We start from the raw sequence: 25016 nt of genomic DNA, 5'->3' as shown, positions 1-25016 counted from the left end.
ACGTAACGTGACTTAGTAAACAAGGTGATATTCTTGTGGCCTTTGAGGTATGTTCCTGTCTTATTTATGATCCAAAATGATTTTGCTGGTTTCAGGATATTGCTTTGAATGTTTATGAATGTACTGAAAACATAAAACAGAGTTAACAAGACCCTTGGTAACCTTACCCCTAATGTAACTTAATTCAGTATAAAGACGTCTTCACTGCTCTTGGTGAATACTGCACACTAAAGTAATTGGTGTGCAAGTCAGGAAGAATTTGTTTCTGTACATTATTTTCTAACAACAAAAGGGAATCATGACAGAAAAAAATAATCATCCCCCATTTAATAAAGCACTCAAGCATTTGCTTAACTACTGAATTTAGTAAGGGGTCATTTACATGCATGTGTACTTTTTATGATTGAGATTATAAGGCTAAATCAGTGCTACAAAAGCCTGAAGATAGTTTAGCACACAAGACCAGATTTGTAACAACACATTCAAGCATTATTGATTTAAGAATAAATTTAAAAGTTTATTGCAGAAAAAAATCAGGTAAAAACCTACTAGCAAACATGTAATGAATATAACAGTTATAGGAAAACAAATTGTGTTAAAAATACTCACAAATGTTTTATAAATACAATTGTTCCTGCAATAAGTGACCATAGGAAATGTATTAACAGTATAGCTGCAATTTGATAAGAAGTTTTGTGGGGTTAATTTCCACTGTAACAGAACAAGCCCAGGCAAATTAAAACTCAACTATGCAGAAGTGCATCCCTTAGCGGAACTGACTGCAGCTTAAGTCATTTTCACTTCTTAAATACTTCCTAGGTACTATGATGAAAAGGGTCAGAGGTAAAAAAATAAAAACATAGTTATCTAATATCACAATTCCATTATTTTTTTAAGAGAAAATACAAACTAAGATTATAAAATAATTCTTTTTTTTTTTTGAAAAGATTTGCTAAAACATAGGACTAAAAGTTAAAAAAAAAAAAAATAATAATAATAATTAACTTCATTTATAAATAAATTCAGTGTGTTATTAAAATTTCTATAATTAACTATCTAGAGACAACTTTCATATTTCTTTTGAAGTAGCATAAGTGAAAAGTGAAAGTAATTTTTTGAGTAACACATTTATAGAACGCATCATGAATGTAATCTTTTTCATCCCTTTTAAAAGTACATGCCCTTAGGGGATTTATGATTTAATTCTGAATTTAAACAAGCAAAAAAAAAAAAATCAGTAGGTTATTATTTTTACTGTGTCAAAATCCATTATTGTTTTATGTGCATATTATGACCAATGTATGAAATACATCTTTTCTGGCAGCATGAATTTATACTATTAGTATAAAATGATATCAGGAATATTGTATGAATCTATTCATTTGTGATTATCTGACTCAACATGAAGATAAAGGATTGCTAAGCTTGTAAGGGTCACCGTTACACAGCAGAGTTTGAGCTCTTCTTCCTTGTAATTGTTTTACTAGTGACAAGATGGTAAACTAATATTATATATTCAGTTTATCTGAATATATTATCAATTCATCTTTGGCCAAAATACTATTGATATTCATGATGCAGTTATTTTAGAAACAGAGCATGTTTCACCACAGTTCTCCCACTGTAAATCTGCATCCTGGTACGTAATCCTATGCTGATTGGATTAAAAGTAGCAAAATAATGCAAAAATCCATATATCCCCTTACAGTGTGTCGTATCTTCATGCAGCTGTAGCATTTGACTTCTGAGGTCAGAAGGCAATGCTTGCACTTTCTCAAAAGACAAGCTAAAACCCACCCATGAACTTTTGCATTTGATCTGCTCTCTTTCAGCATCATACTATCTTTTTCAGAGGTGGTGTCATAAATTTGTCTTTCCCTTGTTGCTTATGATTTTCATATTTTGATATTAATAGTTTCTTTACTCATCTGTCACAAATTGACCTAGAAAAAGATTAAATGCACATGATGAAATTCTAGACATTGGTTTTTCTTTCCCCGCACATCAAAAACAAAACAACAACAACAAAAGTTACATTTCTCCCCTGGGAGACACTGGTAGTGGGAAGAACATAAGGTCAGCATAAACAGTTTCTTAGAATTCAGCTTTCACAAATAGTTCTGATGTTTCTACTGGTAACATTCAGTTGCAGTGATTTTAGTAGGAAGAAAGGGGAGCTTAAATGTCTTCAATTAATTTGTGTAAATGATTGCAGAAAGTTGTGTTTTGTTTTGTTTTCTAGTATTTTTTCCAGTAAGCAAAAATGGAACACTTCTTCCTTTGTCAGTTGTCTGAATAAGTTAAATTTTTAAATTTAAAAATAATTTTTGTCTTGTTGCGCTCTGGAAAATGTTACCTAGTCATTTATTTGATTTAATTCCCTGTCAAGTCAAGCAAAGCTACGGAATCCAAATGATAATAAATTATTAGTAAAAAATCTTTGTTTCTTACTTTTCTGGTGGTTCAGACATTACTATGGATAACAGCTTTGTATGAAATAAATTTCTTGTTGATCATACCCATGTATGATGAATATCTTTGAATATTTTTTTATCCATTCAATATACAAATAGAGGAAGATCTTGAGGGGTTTCAATAATATTTTTTAACCTTTTCCTGATACCGGTAAGTTTCCATAATACTTTGGTATTAACCTTTCTATACAAACATGGTAGAAGCAATAATGGGATCAGAAGAAATGCTGGATTTGAGCTTTAGTAGCCAAATACTGCAACAGCAGCAATGTAGTTAGTACAACATGACAACGTGGGTGTTTTAACAGCATTCTATGCTTAGGACCTTTAGGACAAGTTATTTCACCTTTTTTAAAGATTTTATATTCAAAATCAGCTGCCTTTCCAACAGCGCCTATACTGCCTCTCAGAAGCAGTATAGGTGATTACTGAAAGAAGATAACCAATAAATATTCCTTTCTCGGCTTTTTTTTTTTTTTTTCCTTGCAGGACCAGCTGAACCACGACCTCCAGCTTGCAGCAGTAACCAGTTCACATGTGCATATGTGCAGCAGTGTTTATCCCTTGATGCAAAATGTAACGGTGTTGAAGATTGTGTGGATGGAAGTGATGAAATGTACTGTCCCACAAGGACCCCTTCCACTGTGTCTCCAAACTCCTGCAAACAAATGGAGTTCCTGTGTCCTTCCAAAGGCTGCATTCCAGCCCTCCTGATATGTGATGGTGTGCCTGATTGCCCCCTTAACGAAGATGAAGTTGGCTGCTGTAAGTTAGTTTTATTGTTACAGCTATAGCTGTGCTACCATGCTAACTTTCTTTCCTAAAACAGTGACATGAAAAAAAAGCAACATAATGTAGTGTAGAATTCGTTATTCCCTAGTCAAGAAAAAACATTGTTTATATTGCCTATAATGTGTTACTTGGAGAGTCACTCTACATTTGCAAACAATTTTGTTTATGGTTTCTTACTCCCTGGCTATCAACTTTGACAAATGCTTGAAAATGTTTGCATTGTATTTCTCTTAATAATTGAAAACATTTCCACTGTTTTCCATAGATCGGTGAGTTGCATTTTCATTGCCTCATGTCTTTACAATATGACAGAGAGATTTCTGCAATTCAGTACCATTCACAGAACTCCTGTTCTTTCAAGGATTTCAAAAGCAAGTCTGTTCATCTAGTAGCAGCAATCTGTGCCCTGACCAAGGAGAATGGCCTACAATAAAACAAGAGTAACAGGCTTTGAACTGTATCTATAAAGAGACACCATGAAGTTTCAGATAGACACAAAAGTGAGCATCTGCCCATTTCAGAATGTTTCATTTTTGGCAGATGAACTGAAGCCAAATTGAATAATTCAGTTAGAAGAGACCTTCAAAGACCATCTAGTCCAACTATGTAACCTCTTCAGGGCTAACCAAAAGTTAAAGTACATTACTGAGGGCATTGTCTAAATGTTTTGAACACCGATAAACGTGGGGCATCCACCACCTCTATAGGAAGCCTGTATCAGTGCTTGACTAGATGTTTCATTACAGGAAAGCCAAAATAATTAGCTACATAGTTTTTTACACATAGGATGTTTAATTCTGCACCTTTTTTTTTTAATTTTTTATTTTTCACCTGATTAGAGCTAAAAATAAATAAATAGTAATATATCAGTTTCCAGTAAGCTAGGAATTACAGTTCTTTTAATCATTTAGATCAAAACTAAGGAATATACAGTACACAAGCAATTTCTTTTAAAAATGCCTCTGTATACATAGCATGGACTTTGCAGCCTATCTGTATACATGGTTTTGTTGGTGAAAAATATGACTTTCTAAGAGGCTTTAAAGTCTGTGTGCCCCAAAAGCATGTGAAAATTCTAATTGCCCTAAAGATCAAATACACACCTTTTAATTTATCTTCGTTCTGTCTTGTTTCCTCCTCAGCCCCTCCTCTAGTAGAGACCTCTCTGCTCTATTCCATTACACATACATCCCAATGCCAGACCAGAGTAGCTAATGTGTGCTTCCAAACAACTGAGATATCATTTCATTGCCTTTGACTTCTAAGCAATGCCCAGACAAAGAGGGGAAATGAACTGCTGGTCTATTCAAGGAACAAAAATTCTCTGCAGTTATTATAAACCTTGGAACTGTATGTGAGGTGGGAACTCTGTCACATCTGTAATCACATTGCTACTCCAATGTTCAGTTTTGAGGATACAAACGTGTAAGTTTTGACAATATGAGATGGGAATACAAAAGCAGCAACTTGTGTTTTTCTATGAAGGTATTGGTTGCAGGGCAAAGCAAAAAGTAAGTGGTTAGTGGTGGTTTGGAATGGAATCAGTGAAAAGATGATTCCTGTCATGCACTCAGTTCTCTCACCGAAATGTATATGCTATGAAAGCACATCATTTCATCTCTAGCTCTCTACTTTTAACTTGTGAAATGCCATGTAAGTTTGTCAATTGGGAAAATGAGTGAGAGGAAAAGGAAATATACTAAAAAGAATTTGTTATACATGTATTGAAATATTTGCATAATCTATAAAATCATTGAGTTCTGTGCTAGTAACTCTAGTCTACATGTACTGTAATAATAGACTGTGAGGTTTCTTTTCAGATTTTGGAGAGACCTGAAATTGATTTATTCTTTTTCTTAAGCAGTTATGAACACAGAGTAGGATTTCAGCAGCAGGCTGTGGGTTTTTATTTTCTTGGTGAAGATCATGTCTTCCTGATAATTTTAGTAATTTTAAATTTGGGAATTACTGACATCTTCCATTATGTGTATGCCATGTCTCTTAACAATTTCATTCATTTAAGTGTAACAATAAATGTTCAAAAATGTTCTTACTTCTGATTCCAGGAATTCATCAGAGAGATTTATCTTCCATGTCCTGCCAAAATTAAGTATAAAGTGCAAAAGTAGGCCAGCACAAAGGAAAACAAACAAAAATGCTTTAGTCAGATCTCTACTACAACCACCATTTCTACCACAGGAATGCTTTTCTGCATGATTTAGAGATTTATGCAGTCAGAATTTCCTGTAGCATTTACTCAGCAGTTAAGTTGTACAGTACTAATACCGTATTATACTTACTAACATGGTAGACTTTGTTACTAGCTGCTTTTAACAAAAAAATCTTGGAGTTATTTTCCAATTATAGATGTTCTGCTTGGCCATCCCTCTTCTCACTGACAACTATGGTGAAGAGCACTTTATCTCACCTATTTAATCTATTTTTTAAATTGGTTGATTATAATGGTAAGAGTATAAAATAAATACATGTATATTAACGTGTGTATTTTCCACAGGATGCAATAACATCTAACCCATGTGCTAATAGCAAGGAATAAACAATGATTTCTCAGTTCTCTGTAGTACTCCAAAGTGCTCTAAAACATACTTGTTGTAGTTCTGTTAAATTTTAATTACCTTGTAAATATTAAAAATTATATACCTTCAAGTGGTATATAATAGACCAGGCAGAAAATAAGAGTTAACTGGACCTGGTGTGTACCAATGCAGAAGAGCTCATTAGAGAAGTTAAGATTGGAGGCAGTCTGGGCTGTAGTGAGTGCTCCCTGGTTGAGTTTGTGATCTCAAGGAATAAGGGCATGGTGAAGAACAAATGACCCTGAACTTCTGAAGAATGAACTTCAAGCTATTTAAAAACCTAGTGGATGAGATCTCCTGGAACACTGTTTTTAGGAACAAAGGAGCTAAACAGAGCTGGCAACTTTTTAAGGTTATTTTTCTTGGAACACAAGAATTCTCAGTCCCCCTGTGTAAGAAAGTGAGAAGAAAACTGGGATGGTTGTGCAGGAACCTACTGGGAAAACTGAGGCACAATAAGGAACTGCATAGGCAGTGGAAGCAGGGACATGTGGCCTGGGAACAGTACAGGGATGCCGTCCAGATGTGCAGGGATGGGATCAGGAAAGCCAAGGCACAGATGGAACTGACCTTGGCAAGGAATGCAAAACATAACAAGAAGGGATTCTATAGGTACATTGGCCAGAAAAGAAAGGCAAAGGAGAGTGTACCCCCTCTGATAGATGAGAAGGGAGAACTGGTAACAGACATGGAGAAGGCTGAGGTACTCAATAACTTATTTGTCTCAGATTTCACTGCCAGCCAGCCTTTCCATGTCTCTCATTTCCCTGAACCTGTAGTCATCTACAGGTCATCATGGCTGGGGGAGCCAAGTCCCTCCCACTGTAAGCAAAGAGCAGGTTTGAGACCACCTCACTAAACTGGACAGGGCCCGATAACATGCGTCCCAAGGTCCTGAGGGAACTGGCTGATGTAGCTGCCAAGCCACTCCTTGTCATATTTGAAAAGTCCTGGAAGTCAGGTGAAGTCCCTGGTGACTGGAGGAAAAAAAAAAAAAAAAGAGAGAAAAAAAAAAAGGGAAACCACTCCCATTTTTAAAAAGGATAGAAAGAAGGACCCAGAGAACTACACATTAGTGAGCCTCACCTCTGTGCCTGGCAAGATCATGGAACAGATCCTTCTGGAAGCAATGTCAAGGCAAATGCAGTACAGAGGTGATACGTGACAGCCAGCAAGGCTTAATCAAGGGAAAATTCTGCCTTTAGTAAGCCACTAATCTGGTGGCTTTCTATGATGAAGCAATTTCATGAGTTGACAAGGGTAGACCAACTGATGTTACATACATGGACTTCTGCAAAGCCTTTGATACATTCCCACATGACATCCTGATCTCCAAATTGGAGAAAGATGAATTTGAAATGTGAACAATCCAGTGGATAAGGAATTGGCTTGAAGCTGCAGCTAGAGAGCAGTGGTCAATGGTTCTATATCCAGGTGGAGGCCAGTGATGAGAGGGGTCCCTCAGGGGTCTGTCTTGGGACTGGTACTGTTTAATATCTCTATCAATGACATAGACAACGGGATCGAGCGCATCCCCAGCAAGTTTGCAGATGACACCAAGTTGAGCAGTGCAGTTGATATGACAGAACGAAGGGATCCTATCTAAAGGGACCTAGAGAAGCTTGAAAAGTGGGACCGTGTGAACCTAACAAAGTTCAACAAGTGCAACTATGGTTGATCTAAGTTCAAGGTGCTGTACCTGGGCCGGGGAAATCCCAGACAAAAACACAGACTGGGTGGAGAACTCATTGTGAGCAGCCCTGTAGAGAAAGACTTGGGGGTTCTGGTAGAAGAAAAGCTTGACATGGGCCATAAGTCTGCGCTTGCAGCCCAGAGGACCATCTGCATCCTGGGTTGCATCAACAGAGGCATGGCCAGCAGGTCAAGGGAGGTGATTGTCCCCCTCTACTTTGCCCTTGTGAGGCCTCACTTGTAGTACTGTGTCCAGGCTTGGTCCTCCAGCACAAGAAGGATGTTGATCTTTAGAGTGGGTCCTTAGGAGCACCACAAAGATGATCAGAGGGCTGGAGCATCTTTTCTATGAAAGAAAGGCTGAGAGCTGAGGCTGTTCTGCCTAAAGAAGAGAAGGCTCCAGGGTGACCTTATTGCAGCTTTTCAGTGCTTAGAGTGGGGCTTATAAAAAAAATAGAAGCAACTTTGTGCTCAGTCAGATAATGGCAGGACAAGGGGGAATGGTATTAAAATAAAAGTGGAAGAGATTTAAATTAGAGGTTAGGAGAGAATTCTTAAGAGTGTGGTGAGGCACTGGTACAGGCTGCCCAGAGAAGCTGTAGGTGCCTCACTCCTGGAGGTGTTCAAAGCCAGTTTGGACAAGGCCCTGGGCAACCTGGTATAGTGGAAGTTGTCCCTTCCTATGGCAGGGGGGTTTGGAACTAGATGATCTCTGAGTTCCCTTCCAACCCAAACCATTCTATGATAAGCGGACTGTGAGATTTTTATCCTTTTGAGAGTTTTAATTTAGACTGGAGAAATGATGTATAGGTGAAAATATATTTTCACTTTAATATCTTCACTGTTATTAATGTCTTTAATATCTTTATCCCAAAAGCACTTGAAGGCCTTTCACAAAAGTAAAGAATAATTAGTAGGAGAAATTTGAGGCTACTTGCAACTGTTTTAACAGTAATCAATATTAATTTTAGTTTTAATGCAATGAGAGAAATAACATCTTTAAAATGTGTTCTTAACATTACTTACCTCTGCACCAATAATTTAGTGTTATAATCCTTTTTCTCTTAAATGCTGGATCTGTACAAAGCATTGCGCAGTCAGATCCATTGCTATGAAGGCTCCCTCTGTAAGTGGTATAAAAATCTCAATGCAATAAGCTTGTTCAGGCTTAAGGGATACATCAAGACCACCTTGATGATCAACAGTTATAAATGGACCAAAAATAATTAGTATTTCTTCTATCTTCTACTTCAAGTATGAGTAGAGCAGCCAGCCCAGGCCTAGGGGAATTAAAAAAGAGTCAAAAAGAATGACACTTGCTCTTCTTACCACAACCCTCAATGCAAGTAAAAGCTCAGGAACTGAATCTCTGTGTAAGTCATAATATACATGACAAAACAGAAACAGTACTTTATATCCACGTTTGTGGTCTCCTCAAAATACGTGTGCAGGCATGTATCTAAAGCACATACAAAGCACATAAAAAGAATTGTTGAGTTTACAAACATGCTTTATGTCAAATTTCCAACTTTGTTTCTGTTGAAGCTCTAGTCTGAGCATGCAATTATATTTACAGGCTGGGTATTTTTGTGCAAATGAACACTTACAAAACTAGTTCAAATGCCATTGGGACATCATCCCCCAAATTGCAAAGATTGTCAAGGATTTGGATCTGATTGCATACAAAGTAAATATGAAATTATTATTTGGTTAGGAAAGTGCAGCAGAGGGCATGGGACTGCCAGTTACATTCTGGAAAGCTGACAAGATCCTGAGATAGATGGTAGGATATGCTACAAGTGTGGATCATGGAAAGCACCACATAAGTGGAGTGATGCTGTAATCTGTTGTTTTTTTTCTGTCTGCCAAGACCTATTTGGCGAGACTGTGTGGTCAAGGGAATAGAGAGCAGACAAGAGTGAGGGAATAGGGAACAGAGAGCAGACAAGGGTGAGGGAATAGGGAACAGAGAGCAGACAGAGCAAGGGAATAGTTACACAACAGAATCTACATGCATAACAGAAGGGACTGGAAAAATGTCATATCCATGAGTAAGTGACAGTGTGGACTTCACTAAGCAAGGGATGTATTTGGCATTGTAAAAGAGAGCTTTCATTTGGATGTGTGCTAGAAAAGGAAATAATAGTGTTTGTTTTTTTATCCTGCTGTCACCAGCAGCAAATTCCCTCTTCTCTATTATGACTTCTCCAGTTGTAGAACATTGTTGTGATTGTTTAAAAATCAGCCAAAACTTTTAAGTTCTTAAAAGATTAATTAAAATTTGAAACAAAATTTAATAGTCTTCTACAGATTTTTCTTTGACCTGGTGCTTAGCGACATGGTTTATTTGGTGACATTGGTAGTAGGGTGATGTTTGGAGCAGATGATCTTGAATTGATTCTATGATTCTATGAAATGGTCAGTACACATAATTAAAAGGTTCGATCCCACAAACCCTTAATCAGATGAGCAATTTCATAATTCTGTAAGAATATCAAAACTGGCAAGAATAGGAAGGATTTAACTCCACTGTTGCAGTCTAAACTCCAACTGCAGCATTTTAAGTGTAGCTTATTCTTGTAGTGTACATAGGCCAGTGATTTAGATTATACCGAAGGGTGGAACAGATATATCCTATAGCACAAGTGCCTGGCTGTTCAAGCTGGATTGCTCATTGCTGTATAAAGTGGCTCTAGAACCCAGGAGTAGGAAAGTAGTATGAAATTTAGATTTGGTACTGGGGTATTGTTAATATTTCTAGATTCTTTCTCTCCTAACCAAAATTAATGTGAATATATCTAACTTTAATGGAGTCAGAATTCTTTCTGATTTGGATTAGTTTTACAGTGGAAGATTTCAGTTCATATCACCTAAACGAAAGCATTTAAAAATAATACTTCAAGAAAGCATAAGAGAATATTGTGTTAGATAAAATGACAAAACAATGCTATCCTCTACAGGACGATTCAGGACTATTGGGTATTTCCTGTATACCAGTGAGTCAGTAATAAATCAGTACCCAGAGGCTTACGTGATTCCCATCAAGATTTTCCCTTCATAAGAATTCTGCAAAAATTTAGAAAAGACAACTGAGTGCCCAAGAAAATAAAGGTGTGCAAGTTCCAGTTTTTTAATATAACATTTTTCTGCTTTTTATACATTAAATATATCTCAGTATTTTGTTTCTTGTATTAGGAGGAAACTATACAAAGTCAATTTTTTGTTTTGTGCTTAAAAATTAACTTCATAATTTTAAAACTACATTGCCTGGGAGTTGACTATGTTGTGTGATAGTTTCTTATGGGTTTTCATTGGCATTTTGCATCTTATTCTTTCAATGTTTTAAATAAATATGCCCCCTCTCCTTCACAAATACAACATGGGAAAAAACAGCATCTGTATTCTGTGTTTGTTTACCTATTTAGCTACTCAATAATAAAGCCGTATGACTTTAAAGACGAAAGCTTTTAAAGGTCATGTGGACCCAAGATTATAAACTATAGTACAAATAAAGTTTTCTGATAGCTTTTTAACAATAAGAAAAGGGAATATAGCTGACAATAACTGCCATGTTACTTTTCCTTCCAGCCCTTACAGATTGTTTCAATGGTTCTGTGTTATGCGCGTCAACTAATCGATGCATAGCAGTCTCCCAGCGTTGTGATGGCATTGCAGACTGCATTGATTTCAGTCTTGATGAGTCCAGCTGTTCAGGTACTTAGTTTTCCATAAAAATGTCATTAGCAACACAAAAATACAGTAGTTTATTAATGAAACCAGAGGCAGCCCACAAACTAGACTGAATTCCCTCTGTTAACCAGTTTTCATCAGGCATGAATTTGCCTGATGAGCATGTCAAACAGTAATAGTGAGAAAAACACAGAAAATAACATGCTTAGTTAGCATGTGCACAAGGGGCTTTTCTTTAGCTATAAACACATTGTTTAAAAAAAAAATAAAAAATAAAATAAAATAAAATAAAATAAAATAAAATAAAATAAAATAAAATAAAATAAAATAAAATAAAAGGTCTCTGTAATATGCACACTCTTAAGGCACTCTTGATTTTGCCATTTGAATAACCCACCTAGGTAAAATCAGCATTTCTGACTTATTGGTAAAACAACTTGCCCAGAAGTTTGTTATGTCTTTGCTATATATGTGGAGGTGTGGGGGGTTGTTCTTGAATATGAGAGAAAACATCATGTTTTAACAGCAAAATGTAACAAGTTTACATTGCAGAGAGAATATGTACTTGTTAAATATGATTGATATAGAATATTGTCAGTGAAAAGGAATGTATTCAGAAATTAGCTCAATGTAGAAGAATACAGAACATAAATTCATAGACTTTCATGACAGTAAATTAAAAACCTTCCACTATTTTTTTTTCAGACAACATATCTTTTAAGTAATTGGCTTTCCAACATTTCTTAAAACTGTAGGTGTCCACAATGAATAAAACTGTATTTATTTGTCTCAGCAAATGATTTTATGTGGCATATACCCAAAAATCAAAGAATTAGACTTAATGTATTACATTTGCTTTTATTATGCATAAATATCATATTAAACCATAGAAGAATATATACTGTTGTGCTGTGATTATACATTGTTGTAGTATTGGACAGTCATTTATCTAACTGGAAAAAATATTTGTATTTTACCAGTTACTGTAAACACTGTGTAAATAGAATGGATTCATTTTTTTTTTTCATGATATGAAATGATAAATGACTGATAAATATAATAATGAATGATAAATATAATAATGAGGGTGATGCTCGGGTGAGATGGGAAATTCCATTGAAATTTTTACTTTTATTTTTGTAGTTTGTCCTGAAGAATACTGCAAAAATGGAGGAACCTGCATCATCAAAGATGACATTCCCTTATGCCAGTAAGTTTCATGGGGATTGATCTGCAGTTCAGACTGGGGAAAGGAACTGTTGAAATAGTATTTTATTTTTTTTTTCCCCATATGGACTGAAATGACACTCAGTAGAAATGTATTTTTAAACGTCTCCATACCTAGCATACATTTATTTATAGTTGCTGAATGAAAGAGTATTTTGAGAAGAATGTTACTTATTCAGTAGAATTTTCTGTAACTTTCATCCATCTTTACATGGGACAGCCTGTTTCCCTGACGCCTTTCTTTGTCTTATGCTTCACATTTAACAACATGTATTTTTATGAAAATTGATATATTATATACAGCAGGTATTGTGTCCCTCAGATGAGATTTATAACAGGCCATATTCTTGTTGGTGCCTGAACTTGTACTGTATTTCTGTTATAAAGCATTAAATATATGCTTGTATTTTTTTCTGGAAATGTTCTATGTTGAAAACAAACAAACAAACGCTTCTGTTGTGGAATGTAAGAGTCATTAGAAAGTGTCTTGAGATATCTGACAGTTTTCATTTACACAACGTATCAGTCTGTTTCCCACTGGGAAATTACAGGAGACTTTTAAAGTGCAAAGAAAACAATGTTGTTCTTTATCACAGTTTTGTCCTTCATGTGTTTTAGTGGATCTTGCCAAAGAGTTTGCCAAATTACTAAAAAAGTGACTGTCTTATCAGTCTATCTGTCTTAGTCATGACCAGACATTGAGGTTTGTCTCTTAGTCTCTAGGTAACTCACATTAATAAGCCTACTGACAAAATTTCAGTTATTGAAGAGCCTGTATCTTTCATGAGAGATGTATCCATTGCTGATTGACAAAATGTTATAAATAGCATACTCAGAAAATACAGGCATTTCATACATGATGACTTTCATATATGAATACTTTGATTTAACTCCCAGAAAACATTGTTAATTATATACAGATTTCCAAAACAATGTCCAGTAGTATAGCATAGAGAATGGCCTCTGCCAGATGCTTGGAATTTTGTCAAGATGGCTGTTTCAAAACTTCCTGGTACACAGAGAGAAAGAGGAATGAAAACATGGGGGAGGTTGCAGATAACATGTAATGGATAACCAGAGATTGGGAAACCCATGGTGGTTTTACCCTACTGGGCAGTTGAACAGTCATGCTCTCAATCCCCCTTCCAAAAGGAACTGTGTGAAAAAATACAGTGAGAAAGGGCTCAAGGACTGAGATACATACAGGGAGATCACTCACCAATTACCATCGTGGGCAAAACAAACCCTATATAGATTAATATAGTTTATTGCCTACTACTAACAGGCTAGAGCAGGGAGAAATTAAAAGCAACCAAAAAACACCCTCCTTTCTCCCTCCACCCTCTTCTACCTCTTTTCCCCAAGTAGCACAGGGGATTGCATTCGCTCTGTAATGCTTTGTCACTCTCTGCCCCTGCTCCACGAGGGGTACCTCCCACAGGATGCTCTCCTTCCTGAACTGATCCTGCAGGGGCTTCCCACAGGCAGCAGCTCTTCAAGAATTGCTCCCACATGGCTCCGTACCACAGGGTCCACCCATCCCCGAGGAGCAAACTGCTCCAGCACCGGTCCCCCATGAGCCTCCTCCAGGCCACATCCACCTGCGCCACCAGGGACTCCTCCACGGGGGTGTTGCAGTGTGGAGATCTGCTCCATGTGGGACCCATGGGCTGCAGGGGGACAGCCTGCTCCACCAGGGGCCTCTCCATAGGCTGCAGGGGAACTTCTGCTCCATGCCTGGAGCACCTCCTGCCCTCCTGCTGCACTCGCCTTGGGGTCTGCAGGGCTGGCTCTCACTCTTTGCTCTCCTAGCTGGTGCTATGCAGCAGTTTTTTTCCCTCTCTTAAATCTGTTCTCATGGAGGCACAACTAACATCACTCACTAGCTCAGCTTTAGCGAGAAGCGGTTCCCTTTTGAAGCCGGTTAAAACTAGTCCTTATCATGGGGCAGTCCTGTCAGCTGTTCTTACAGAAGCCACTCCTGAAGCCCCTCCTGCTTCCAAAACTTTGCCATGTAAACCAAATATAGTACCAATCAAAACTTTATAATGTTTTGAAGGAATTAAGCATACATATAATAACAGAGGAGTTAGCCTTTCCTGAAATAAATCTCTGTATATTTGAAACCCCCACATCAGCATTATGAAAAGAAAAAAATGAACAAAAATGTATCTTGAATGCAGAAATGTAAAAGTACTGCAGTTTTTCTGGAGTTAAAAAAAAAAAAAAAAAAAAAAAAAAAGGATGAAAAGGATGACAGAATTGTATGGAGATTTATTCTCCACAGCAACTGCTACTCCAGACTGCAGGCTAGATCAGGAGAAAAAAAAAAAAAAAGGGCAGGAAGCCTGTGGGACAGCAAGGAGAATCCTGAAGAGAGGAGAGTGTGAGAGTGCAGAAGATGTTACTCTTCAGTGACACAGAGAGCAAGATTTTGTGTTGGCATATCCTTCTTTTTCTTTTTCTATTTTGCATACACAATGAATTCTGGTCTTTGACTACTTGAGATACTTTTGTTCTAGTTCCTGTTAAATAAAACCTGGCTCTGGAAATAAAAAGTGCCTTTGGCCTTCTCTGAGGAACTTGGTTTAGCAAAATAAAGCCTGGTCAGATTGCAAAGCTTTGGCTGATTCAAGGCTCCATCACGGTCCTATGATAACCCAAATCCCTGTTGATCTTATCTTAATCTGAGGTACTTTGATTGAAAAAATACAGTCTCTGGAAAGAATTTTTATTGGTGACAAGGGGTGATGTTTTTTTTCTGTGCTTTTAATGCAATGTGGTTGAACTAGTTAGCTGTATACATTCCTCCAAATAGCTCAATATGTCAGCAGGGAAACAGAACGAATTTGCAGTAGCTGCTTAAGCAAAATAAATAAACCATTTAAAGAGATTGAGAGTTGATAATAGATTATATATATAAATATATGAGATTTTGTACATTTACTACTTCTCAAGTGCTTTTGGTGCTGTATAATTTTACATGAATTCTCCATTGTTGCTTATATATATAACATGAATACTAAGGATGTGAACCTAACTTCAGCAGCTTGTAACTAATTGGGTTCAGTAGAAGGTAGAAGGTGAGCTCCAAAATCCTATTATGAAGAGCTATCAGTAGACCAGGTGGAAAAGATAACTGTGGATAGAACTCTAGAAAAGTTCAGCATTTACTGGACTGGGTAACAGGGTTGGTATATAGGGTTGTTGTCGTTTCTGATGTTACTGAAAATAGCTTTTCTTAGCTGGTAATGCAGGTTGTAACCTCAGTGCAAATCCACAGTGTTTAAGAAAGTTATCTCGGTGAATGTCCTCAGTGAGAGTCTGCAGAGCAATGGTGCTTTGCAGGTGATTATTAGCTTACTACTTGAATGAACCCAGCTTGATGGCTGTGCTGGTTTTCTCTGATAGTTAGGTTTGAGAGCCATTTGTGTTCATTTCTCCCATATAGTCAGAAGAGTATTTGGAATACACGCAAAACATGTTTATCTTGTTCTTACTGTTTCTTGGGTGTGCTTTTTGACTGCCAGACTCGATGGAACTCAAACACTATGGTCATTCTTATTTCACAAAACGTGGCTTCTGTTTGTCCTGAGTTCCCTTTTGTATATGTGTAGCCAAGTAGCTAGTGGGCTAGTGCTGGCAATCATATACTGTGGTTGCACGTGCAAATAATCATAATTTGAGCGATAATGCGAGAATTTTTGTACATACAAAGGTCTTATTTCCAAAATTTTCTTTTCACTTTTTACATGTACCTTCTCTATTTTCATTTTTATTTATTTATTTATTTTTTTTTTTTTTTTTTAAATAAAGACCACAGAGCTCTGGAAATATAGGGAAACAATCTGGGAAATGTGTCTTTGTAACCCACTGAAATGGAAAGATGAGGCTTCAAAGACTGTATTAGTGCTGGGAAAACAAACAAACAAAAACCAAACAACAACAACCAACCAACAAACAAACAAAAAACCACCACCACCACCAAAATGAACCACATTGAGAATAGTATAAAAATGTTTCTTCCCAGACCAATAATGCAATATTTTAACTCTCATACCAATTAGACAAGATTAAGATATATTCACATATAAAACATACTAATACTTACATATAATAAACTCATTATAGTGCTTGCTATTCCTTTTATTTTATATAAACACTTTCTATGTAATATACCAAAATTCGGAGTAGTTGCGCTGTATGTGTACTATACAAAAGAGTATAAAGAGAGTGCTTTTATTAATGCCTGAGATTATTTATTAATGCTTTTATTAGTGCCTTTTATCAATGGCCTAAGAAAGCTCTATCCTTAAACAGAAAATGTAATTACATTTACTGCCCTGTAATTAAACAGTCATGTTATAAATTAGAAATACATCTTCATTAAACAGTTTTGAATATGTACCATCTAGCTAATGAAGCTGTAGAAATAAGAATTTCAAGGACTCTTTATTGATAGATAATTATTTAATGTTATCTTTGTAGTTGTGTATCTAAATGCTAATCTGGCCCCAAATACAGAAATTAAATTATTTTGTTTGTTTGACTGATAATTGTGAAAGAGTTGCCTTTTCTTTTTATTTTTTAGAAAAGAATTTATTTTGCAGGGTTATAATTGATTCAGATTTTGCTTATTCTGCTTAGAAAAGCTATAGTCTATCTCATCGCCTAGTTTTTACCTCTCTTCTCCCCCTTTCTCAAATGAGCCCTTTATTCTAATCACAACTGGTCTGTTTTAATGGACAAATAAAGTATTTTATCCCCAGTGGCACAATAACAGCATTCTACAAAAATGAAAACATTACTTTTTAGTAGTTGAGACATTTTCACAGAATCTGATTTTGTCTTCATAGTGCTTACTTCTGCTGTGCAAAATACATTTTTTGAGAAGAAACCCTACAAGGTGGCATGCAACTTTAAATAATGTCATAGGAGACTTGTTCAATGCATTTTCCAGACAAGCATCATGTGTGCCAAATGTTGGAAATTTCACATCCTGTCTGGGCAATGTCTTCCAGTGAGGAATTACTGCATTTTTCTAAACGCTTGCCCTTGGATCTACTCTTACATGTGCTGTGAATTTTTGAGGAGGGATGCTGATAGTTGTGTTTAAAAACTAAAATTAGGGGGCTTGTTTAAATATCAGAAAGTATACCATAAAAAAGTATTCCCAACTAAGAAAATAAAATACTTGGAAGCATCTAGCCTGTCATCTGGTGAACATATAAAGCCCAGAGAGTGACAAGACAGACGCATCCAATTCATTATTAAAATGAGTTTACAATGGGAGAAGATGACGATTCCCATTTCAGCTGTTTGTCCTGCTGATCTCAGAGATTCCCACCTCAGTTGCAGGCAGGATTGCTGGTGTAACAGCTGCTGAATCACTGCGGGTTACAACCTGCTGAAGCAAAGCGAACTGCTACTGAGTTCACAATTTTTGTAAGAATTTTCTTTTAGATTTGCTGAACAAATATGATATAGCTAGATTGATAAAGCTGTATAGAGCCTACATATCTACCAAAGAAAGTGTTAGTCATGCAGAAGTACTTTTAGATAGGGAAGGAATGGAACAAGGGTGTAGCTATGAATGAAAAGGAAAACTATCACAAGAAGTCAAAAAGATAAGACATTGAAAGGGGATGTTATGCTAAGATTTGACTTCTGGGGAATGAAGACAAAGGAATATTTTTATATGCCTTTAGACATATGTAAGCACGTATACAAGCATACATAGCTGACTTAGAAAAGCATGTTCATAACCTTCCATTACCCAAGAGCCATCTGAAAAGTGATGTTGATGTGGATAAAATAACAAATACAGTTTGCCTGAGTTGGGTTAATTTGAGAATGAAAGGACAAAATCTCTATTCTCGAGAATAAACAAGACACAGCTTATTATGAAATAAAATGTACAGTATATTGATGCTTATGTAAAACTCTTCCCTAAAATCTCTATTTCCTTTATTATTTTCTGTTCATTTTGTATCTTATTCAGAAAAGTTTCATGATATCAAGATGTTTATTTCTGATTAAGTAATCCTATTGCTTCTTGATTTTCATGTTTCTGACTTCATAGTCTTTCCCAAGACAGACAATCATCATGTCATTAAGAATATATATGAGATAACAGAACACTAAGCATCACAGGAAATTGAACTCTTCAGGAATGTTTCCAATTTCATAAAAAAGTGGTAGAGTTATGTAAACAGCAGAAGTATATGAAACCTAAACTGAGCCATCTCCCAGCAGTATTTCTTGCATTGCTGCTGATATATATAGAGAGAGGGAATAGTGATTTTTTTTTTTTCCACCAAGTGTTTCAATTTAAAAATAAATTTGTCATGTTTAAAACTTCTGTGTTTGCTTTTGGCAGACATATGAAATGATCAGTTGAGTTCAGCTAGAGGTTTGTGGAATTTTATACACTCAAACATTAATAATTAATGTTTTCATTCTTGCATTAAGAATACAAGTAGTACAAAAGAATCATCATATATGTGATCTAGGTATAATGCTCTTCTTTTACAGTCTAAAATATTTCTAAAATTTGTAAATATTCTTTAATTGTTCCCTGTACCAGGGGAATAGTTTATTCCTGAATTAGTACTTTACCAACCCCACTGCAACTCTCAAAATCAAAGTGAGACTTATTATTTAGAGTTTGATCAAAATAAATTATGTTTTAACATGTAATATTAAAACATAATTATGTATATATGTAATCTTATTCATAAGAGTATATGCAAATAGACATAATTTAGCAGATACACTGAAAATTACTTAGGCATATAAGAATGCTTATGGGAAAAAAAATCTGTTCAGTTGTTTTTTGTCTCCCTCTTTCCTCTACTAAGAAATCTTAGTATCAGAAGTGCTTGAGATGCTAAAAACATTCAGCCTCTCTGATAAATATCCTATATTTCTATTTTGGTTTTCTATTCCCTTTTTAAAAACAAAGTCAAAGTGAAATAAGGTTTCTACCATAGGAAGATTTTATTATTACTAAATGAAGAAAAATGTCTTAAGAGCACCTTTACCTCTGAATGACCTATACCCCAAGACTATAAACATCATTGCACTTAAAATTCAGGAGACAGTTTTGTCTACAAGAGGGACAAGTTTAGGATCTAGGAAATATATCCGTAGGAGAGGATGCTTATTGAGTGATAATGAGAGAGGTTTTTACAGGGGAGGATGTTAATTAATGTTGGATACTGGATGCTTGCCAAAGTATGAGGGTTCCCCAAAGGGTTAGTCCTATGAACACCAGATGCTGAAGAGTAGGAGATATAGATGAAAAGCTTAAAATCATAACATTTTTGAATCTGATTTACTCATAACAGGAAGGAATAGGTGTAAATTCACAGAAATACTTTTAAACAAAAACAAAACTTGACAACAGTTGAAGAATTACATACCAGTGAAGGAAACATTAACACAAGGTTTGCAAAGATTACTGTGCTAAAGCCCCTTCTTCGCATTCATGTAGCTGCTTTTTTGAATTTAAAAACATCTTGGTATATCCATTCATAGGCCTGTAAATTATATATATGACATCAAACAACTGTTAATACACTCTAGGTTCAGATATTCTTACTTACCTTTCAGATTAAGTCATTCTAGATTTAAATGAATAGAAAACAGTACCTTGTCTGAATATAGTATTCTCATATCCTAAGATTACCTCTGCATGTCTGCCTATCAGAACTTCATTGCTTAGGATCAGCTCATCACTAGAGATCTCTCTAGGAGGTACGTGGATGCTACAGGTTGAGTATACCTAATACAATGCACAATATTTTATAAAAGTTGTTAGGGACTTAGAGATTTTTGTAAAATCTATATAAAATCAAGAAAATTATTAAGAGTTTTGAACTTTCACTGCATTGAGGAACGTTTCGATGCATTTATGCCTGTGCTTATGGTGGGAGGAAAGGTGAGGATGGTGGAGATCTGTATTTGATAATGTGTTATTATATAAATTGTGTAGGAAAGACAGATAGCTTCTATTATGTACTAACTACATTCTGGTATGTGTCCTAACGACTCTAACCCACAAAACTCCCTGGTGTTACAATGTCCTCAAGCTATCTTGCAGGTTTACAATTTTCCCTCTTATTCAGCCACAGTGAATTTAAGTCTCCAAGAATTATACCCTTTGTGCTGTTGCTAGGTGGCTAAGGGATTGCCTAAAAGCAGCAAATTCTACTAAATTAAGAACTTTTGAACTTTTCTTCCTGGCTTTTGTAGTGTTGACTGATCTGGAAAGCTCCATGCATTTTAATTTTAAACACATGCTAACATAGAGGATTTTTCTCAATGCTTGGAAGGATCTTTTCATGTTTGCTATTGCTCTAATCAGCTACCAGGCTGCATCTCTAAGAGGGAAGCAGTAACTATGTGCCATTCCCACACAGACTTTTGTATATTACTACAAGGAAAAGTACATATACATTAAAGAAAAAATAATTTTGCCCACTTCTAGTCTGCAAGTCATACTTTCAATGTACAGAAATATTTCTCTTTCAAAAATATAGATTGAAGTTGTGAACTTTCAAATTTATTTTTTTTAAGTACGTAAAGGTAAGCTGGTTCATGCAAGAGTTTCAATATTGATCTCAGCAGTGTTACTCCAGAATAAACATCAGGAATAAATTACAGCAGACTGATGTTTTGATCATTTGCTTTTAAATGATGGAGGTAAGAAAAGTTTGGATTTAACTGTACTATTTCTCTGTGGATGAGAAAATGAATTGTCCAGGACACATAATACTTTGTTTTTGTCTTTGTTTACTTGGAATATGTGTGCTTTTGCATCGACAGATTAGATAACAAATAACACAGATAAATCATATGTCAGATTTGTGGAAAGTCATCAGATGGCTACCTAGTCACCCTCAAACAAACGATGTCTTAACTCACCTTCTATTCAGCCACATGGAAGCCAGAATGGTGATTCTGCCTGTGGTCAGTGAGAGGGGACTGTCAAAGAGCCCAAATAGGTTCCTACAGTTTTCTATCTAGTTCTGTACATATTTAGAGTACCTTGGAGGCTGTACAAATTCCTTGGATGTACTGCAGGTGTCAACTGTGTATGACCTATGAAACTATGTCCTTTGCACATAGATTAATCTTTGTAAAGTGCCTGTTAGAAAAGAAAAGAAAACAGTATTGGAGCCAGCCATAGGTGATAATGGCTTCTTTAATGTAAGTGCTAGGTGAGATTATACCATAAGAATTGTCTAAATTCTAACATAAATTATGATTAAGTTCTGGTTTGTTAATATGTTAGAAAAATAATTTTATTTCTATGTAAATTCCCTTGTTACCATTTGGAACATTTCAGTTTTGTACCTTCCTCACTTTTCTTTATTAGCTATTGTATTTTCCATTGATGAAATTTCTGCTGTACTGCATTTAGTGGCAAAAGCAAATAAAAATAAATACATAAATAAAAATTTCTTGGGGTAATAAAATGAAGCTAACAAAAAGATGACTACCAACAACTAGTTTCAAAAATGGAACCTGTATTGTGCAGTCCTGGCATACCTGACTTTCCTGCACAAGCCACTGAAAGTACAGCTTTTCATGACTAGGAGCTAAACAAAACGATTTTTAAGTGTTGCTAAGTTGAAAACATGCTAACACATGTTTTGCACAGAGTAGAATTCTATTTTTTAAATAGTTATTTCAACTACAGCAATTGCATTTTCAGGTTTTAGGTACTCATGTTATCAGGTATTAAAGCTTCCCTCCCTCCCTCCCTCCCTCCCTCCCTCCCTTCCTTTTGATAAATACTTTATTAATGTTCAATTTATTTGGGACTTAGGAAGATGGAATAAGAATTTCCCCAAACTTGTTTAATATTTTAGTATATGATAAATATTGTGTTTACATTGTCATAGAAATCTACTGAGGTTGTCTTCACATCCCTTTTGCTTCCAGAGGTGAAAGTGAGGTAATTTGGTAAAATATTTTTTGAAGCTGTGCAACAGCACAGGTACTATTATAGGAATTTTATCAATTTAATCTCCACTCTGAACCTTCCCTTTTACCTACAGGCAGGTTGTGTCTAAACCTCACACATTCTTTGATAATTTAGTATTTTAGAATGCATTCTTACCAGTCACATCTAACAAATGTTCTTGCCCAAGCTGTCTTTACTATGTGCCTCAGTTACTACAGCACTGTCACTTCTTGCCTAATGACTGTAGGGTTGCTAGGTTGATCCTCAGAACGCAGCTGCAGAGAGTACTCTTCTGACCATTGCATTGACCATATAATTCTTCTTTTTGCATCTCACTGCTCCCTCTTTTCTTCAAATGTCAATTATTGATTCTGCTTTCACAGTCTTCATAATTTTTCCCACTCCATCTGTTATGACTCATTTAACAAATATAATTTGAACATGTTTTAAATACTGGATGCTAGTTGAGGGTGTAATATGGACAACAAAGCCTGTGCCCTTTCCAGAGCAGAAACATAGCAACTCATTTTCTACATTCTAACAGGTCTTTGCGCCCTTGTGAACGTTTAAAGCACAATGTGGCAAAATACTTCATATTTACTGAACAGAAAGTAAGAATGTCTTTCAAAACAACTTCATTCAAAATGTACATGAAACAAGGACTAAGCACAGGAAGGAATTAGGCATATGATTTACCTATAAACCCAGAGAATCAAAGCATAGTACAATAACCTTGCCTTTGACATTTGAGCTTCTTTTACAACTTTTTCATCTTCAATCTCTAGCTTTCGTTTTTAATAACCTACTATGTTCTGGTAACAAAGCCCTCACAGCTGGTATTGGCATGCAAAAGCCAGAGCAATTACTTTCAAAAATTTTCCAGGCCATCTTTTTTGGAATATTTTTTCTTATAACTGTGAAGAATGTACAAGTATTCAAAAAAAAAAAAAAGTACAGCAGAGAACTGTAAAATTTTGTAGTCAGGCTAGTCTTCAACATGCAAAGCTCTGCTGACATTTCAGAAGCACATGTGTGCTGCCATAATAATAATAAAAAAAACCTCTCCTCTTTTTCATGTTGGTTTAAGAAAATAATTTGTAGTTCATGAGGCTTCTGGGAAACAAACAAACAAAAAAACTTTGTTAATGCCATGGGCTAAGCACCCTTTTTTGTATAGTTGTTTTTTTTTAATTGGAGCTGGGAGAAGAACAATTTGATTTCAATGTGAAGAGCAATAGGGACCTAATATTATTTCTTAGATAGACTGATTTAACCCTAATTCTGGAATTAAAGTTAGCTGAAGAAGTACTAACTTTTTCTCCTTTCAATCTCCCCCCACACACACACATATAAAGAAACTTGAGAATACAGTTATTCTTGAACAAATTCTCAAGAGAAGAGATAATTTATTTTTCACTATAACAACAAACATTTTACAGGTTTTTGATGAAAAACAGAAATTTCAACAAAATATTCTGAAAAAAATCTGTCTAATCAAAAAGTGTCTACAAAGTAATTTTTTAGAGAAAACATTCCATTTGTCCTAGCGAAAAAAAATCTATGCAATCTGCAATCATTAAAAGGAAGAATACTTGTCTTCATTCTCATTCTTATATTGTACTTTTTATTTTTTTCTTGTTTGTTTGCTTGCTTACTTTTTTTTTTTTTTAATATAAATTTCAAGGAAATATCCATTCAACATTCCCTGTCCTCAGTACAAGCTTTGGGCTGTCACTGTACAAATACATCAGAAGCAAATATGTATTACACAATGAAGGGAAGAAGTTCTCAAGAGAGTTGCAACTTCTTGAACATCCTAAAAATAATTTCCTTCATGTAAATAAAGTGTGTACTTGTTACAAAACATTTCCACATAATATCCCAAAACAGTCTCCCTTCTAATGTTACCAGAATACAACAGTTGCAAGAAGACCATTTCATCTGTAGCTTATATTCTGGTGTATCAGGGCAACAGGAAGCACAGAAAAAATGTATTTTTTTTATTTTTGTGGTTACAGAAATTATTGGAGCTAAGTGTTCAGAGCTGTGCCAGTGTGTGCATTCCTTATGACTGATTTCTCTTTTCTGCAACAAAGAGCCCACATGGATATTTTTTTTCCCTCCCGTTGTTATTTTTAGGGCAGTTCAAGCACAAGTTTCAGGCACAGATTCATGAAACTTGGCAGGAAAGATGACTGGTCCTTTAAAAACAAATTTTTGAAGTAAAAATTCTAAAGCCACAGAGAAAAGTGCTTTAGCAATTGAACACTTTTGGTGCTTCAGTAAGTGTTCACTCTGTTTCTATGAGGGTATAAAAACCATTCAGGAGATTAAGATACAGGTCTGGAAATGAGGGCTTCAGAGTCAAGCTAGTGCAGCTCCCCTAATATAAGCTCTTCCAAGGTACAGAAGCAACTTAAAAGTCCATGTCCTTCTTACTTCAAAAGGCTTTTTGACATAATATTACTTGGATATTATTACAGTTCACCCTTTTCCTTTCTGATACTTACTTCATCAGTAATGAGAATATATCAGTGTTCCCTCTTCCCCAGCCTTTTATGTCCTGTTTGT

General features: G+C 35.6%; 1 protein-coding gene across 4 annotated transcripts in view; it reads left to right on the top strand.

Moving 5' to 3' along the window:
• MALRD1 (MAM and LDL receptor class A domain containing 1) overlaps positions 1 to 25016 on the top strand; it is a 263177-nt gene that overhangs the window by 204235 nt on the left and 33926 nt on the right. For 3 of the 4 annotated variants that reach the window (XM_068673784.1, XM_068673783.1, XM_068673782.1), the window contains 3 exons: positions 2964 to 3239; positions 11144 to 11269; positions 12389 to 12455. In XM_068673784.1, the coding sequence (XP_068529885.1) occupies positions 2964 to 3239; positions 11144 to 11269; positions 12389 to 12455 (469 nt within the window). Of the gene's footprint in view, positions 1 to 2963; positions 3240 to 10515; positions 10664 to 11143; positions 11270 to 12388; positions 12456 to 25016 lie in introns of those variants that run through there. The other variant, XM_068673785.1, reaches the window with a different exon arrangement.

The sequence above is a fragment of the Anas acuta genome, chromosome 2 (genome assembly GCF_963932015.1).
Source record: "Anas acuta chromosome 2, bAnaAcu1.1, whole genome shotgun sequence".
NCBI lineage: Eukaryota > Metazoa > Chordata > Aves > Anseriformes > Anatidae > Anas > Anas acuta.
The sequence above is the reverse complement of the archived record's forward strand: the minus strand, read 5'-3'. Positions and strand labels throughout refer to the sequence as shown.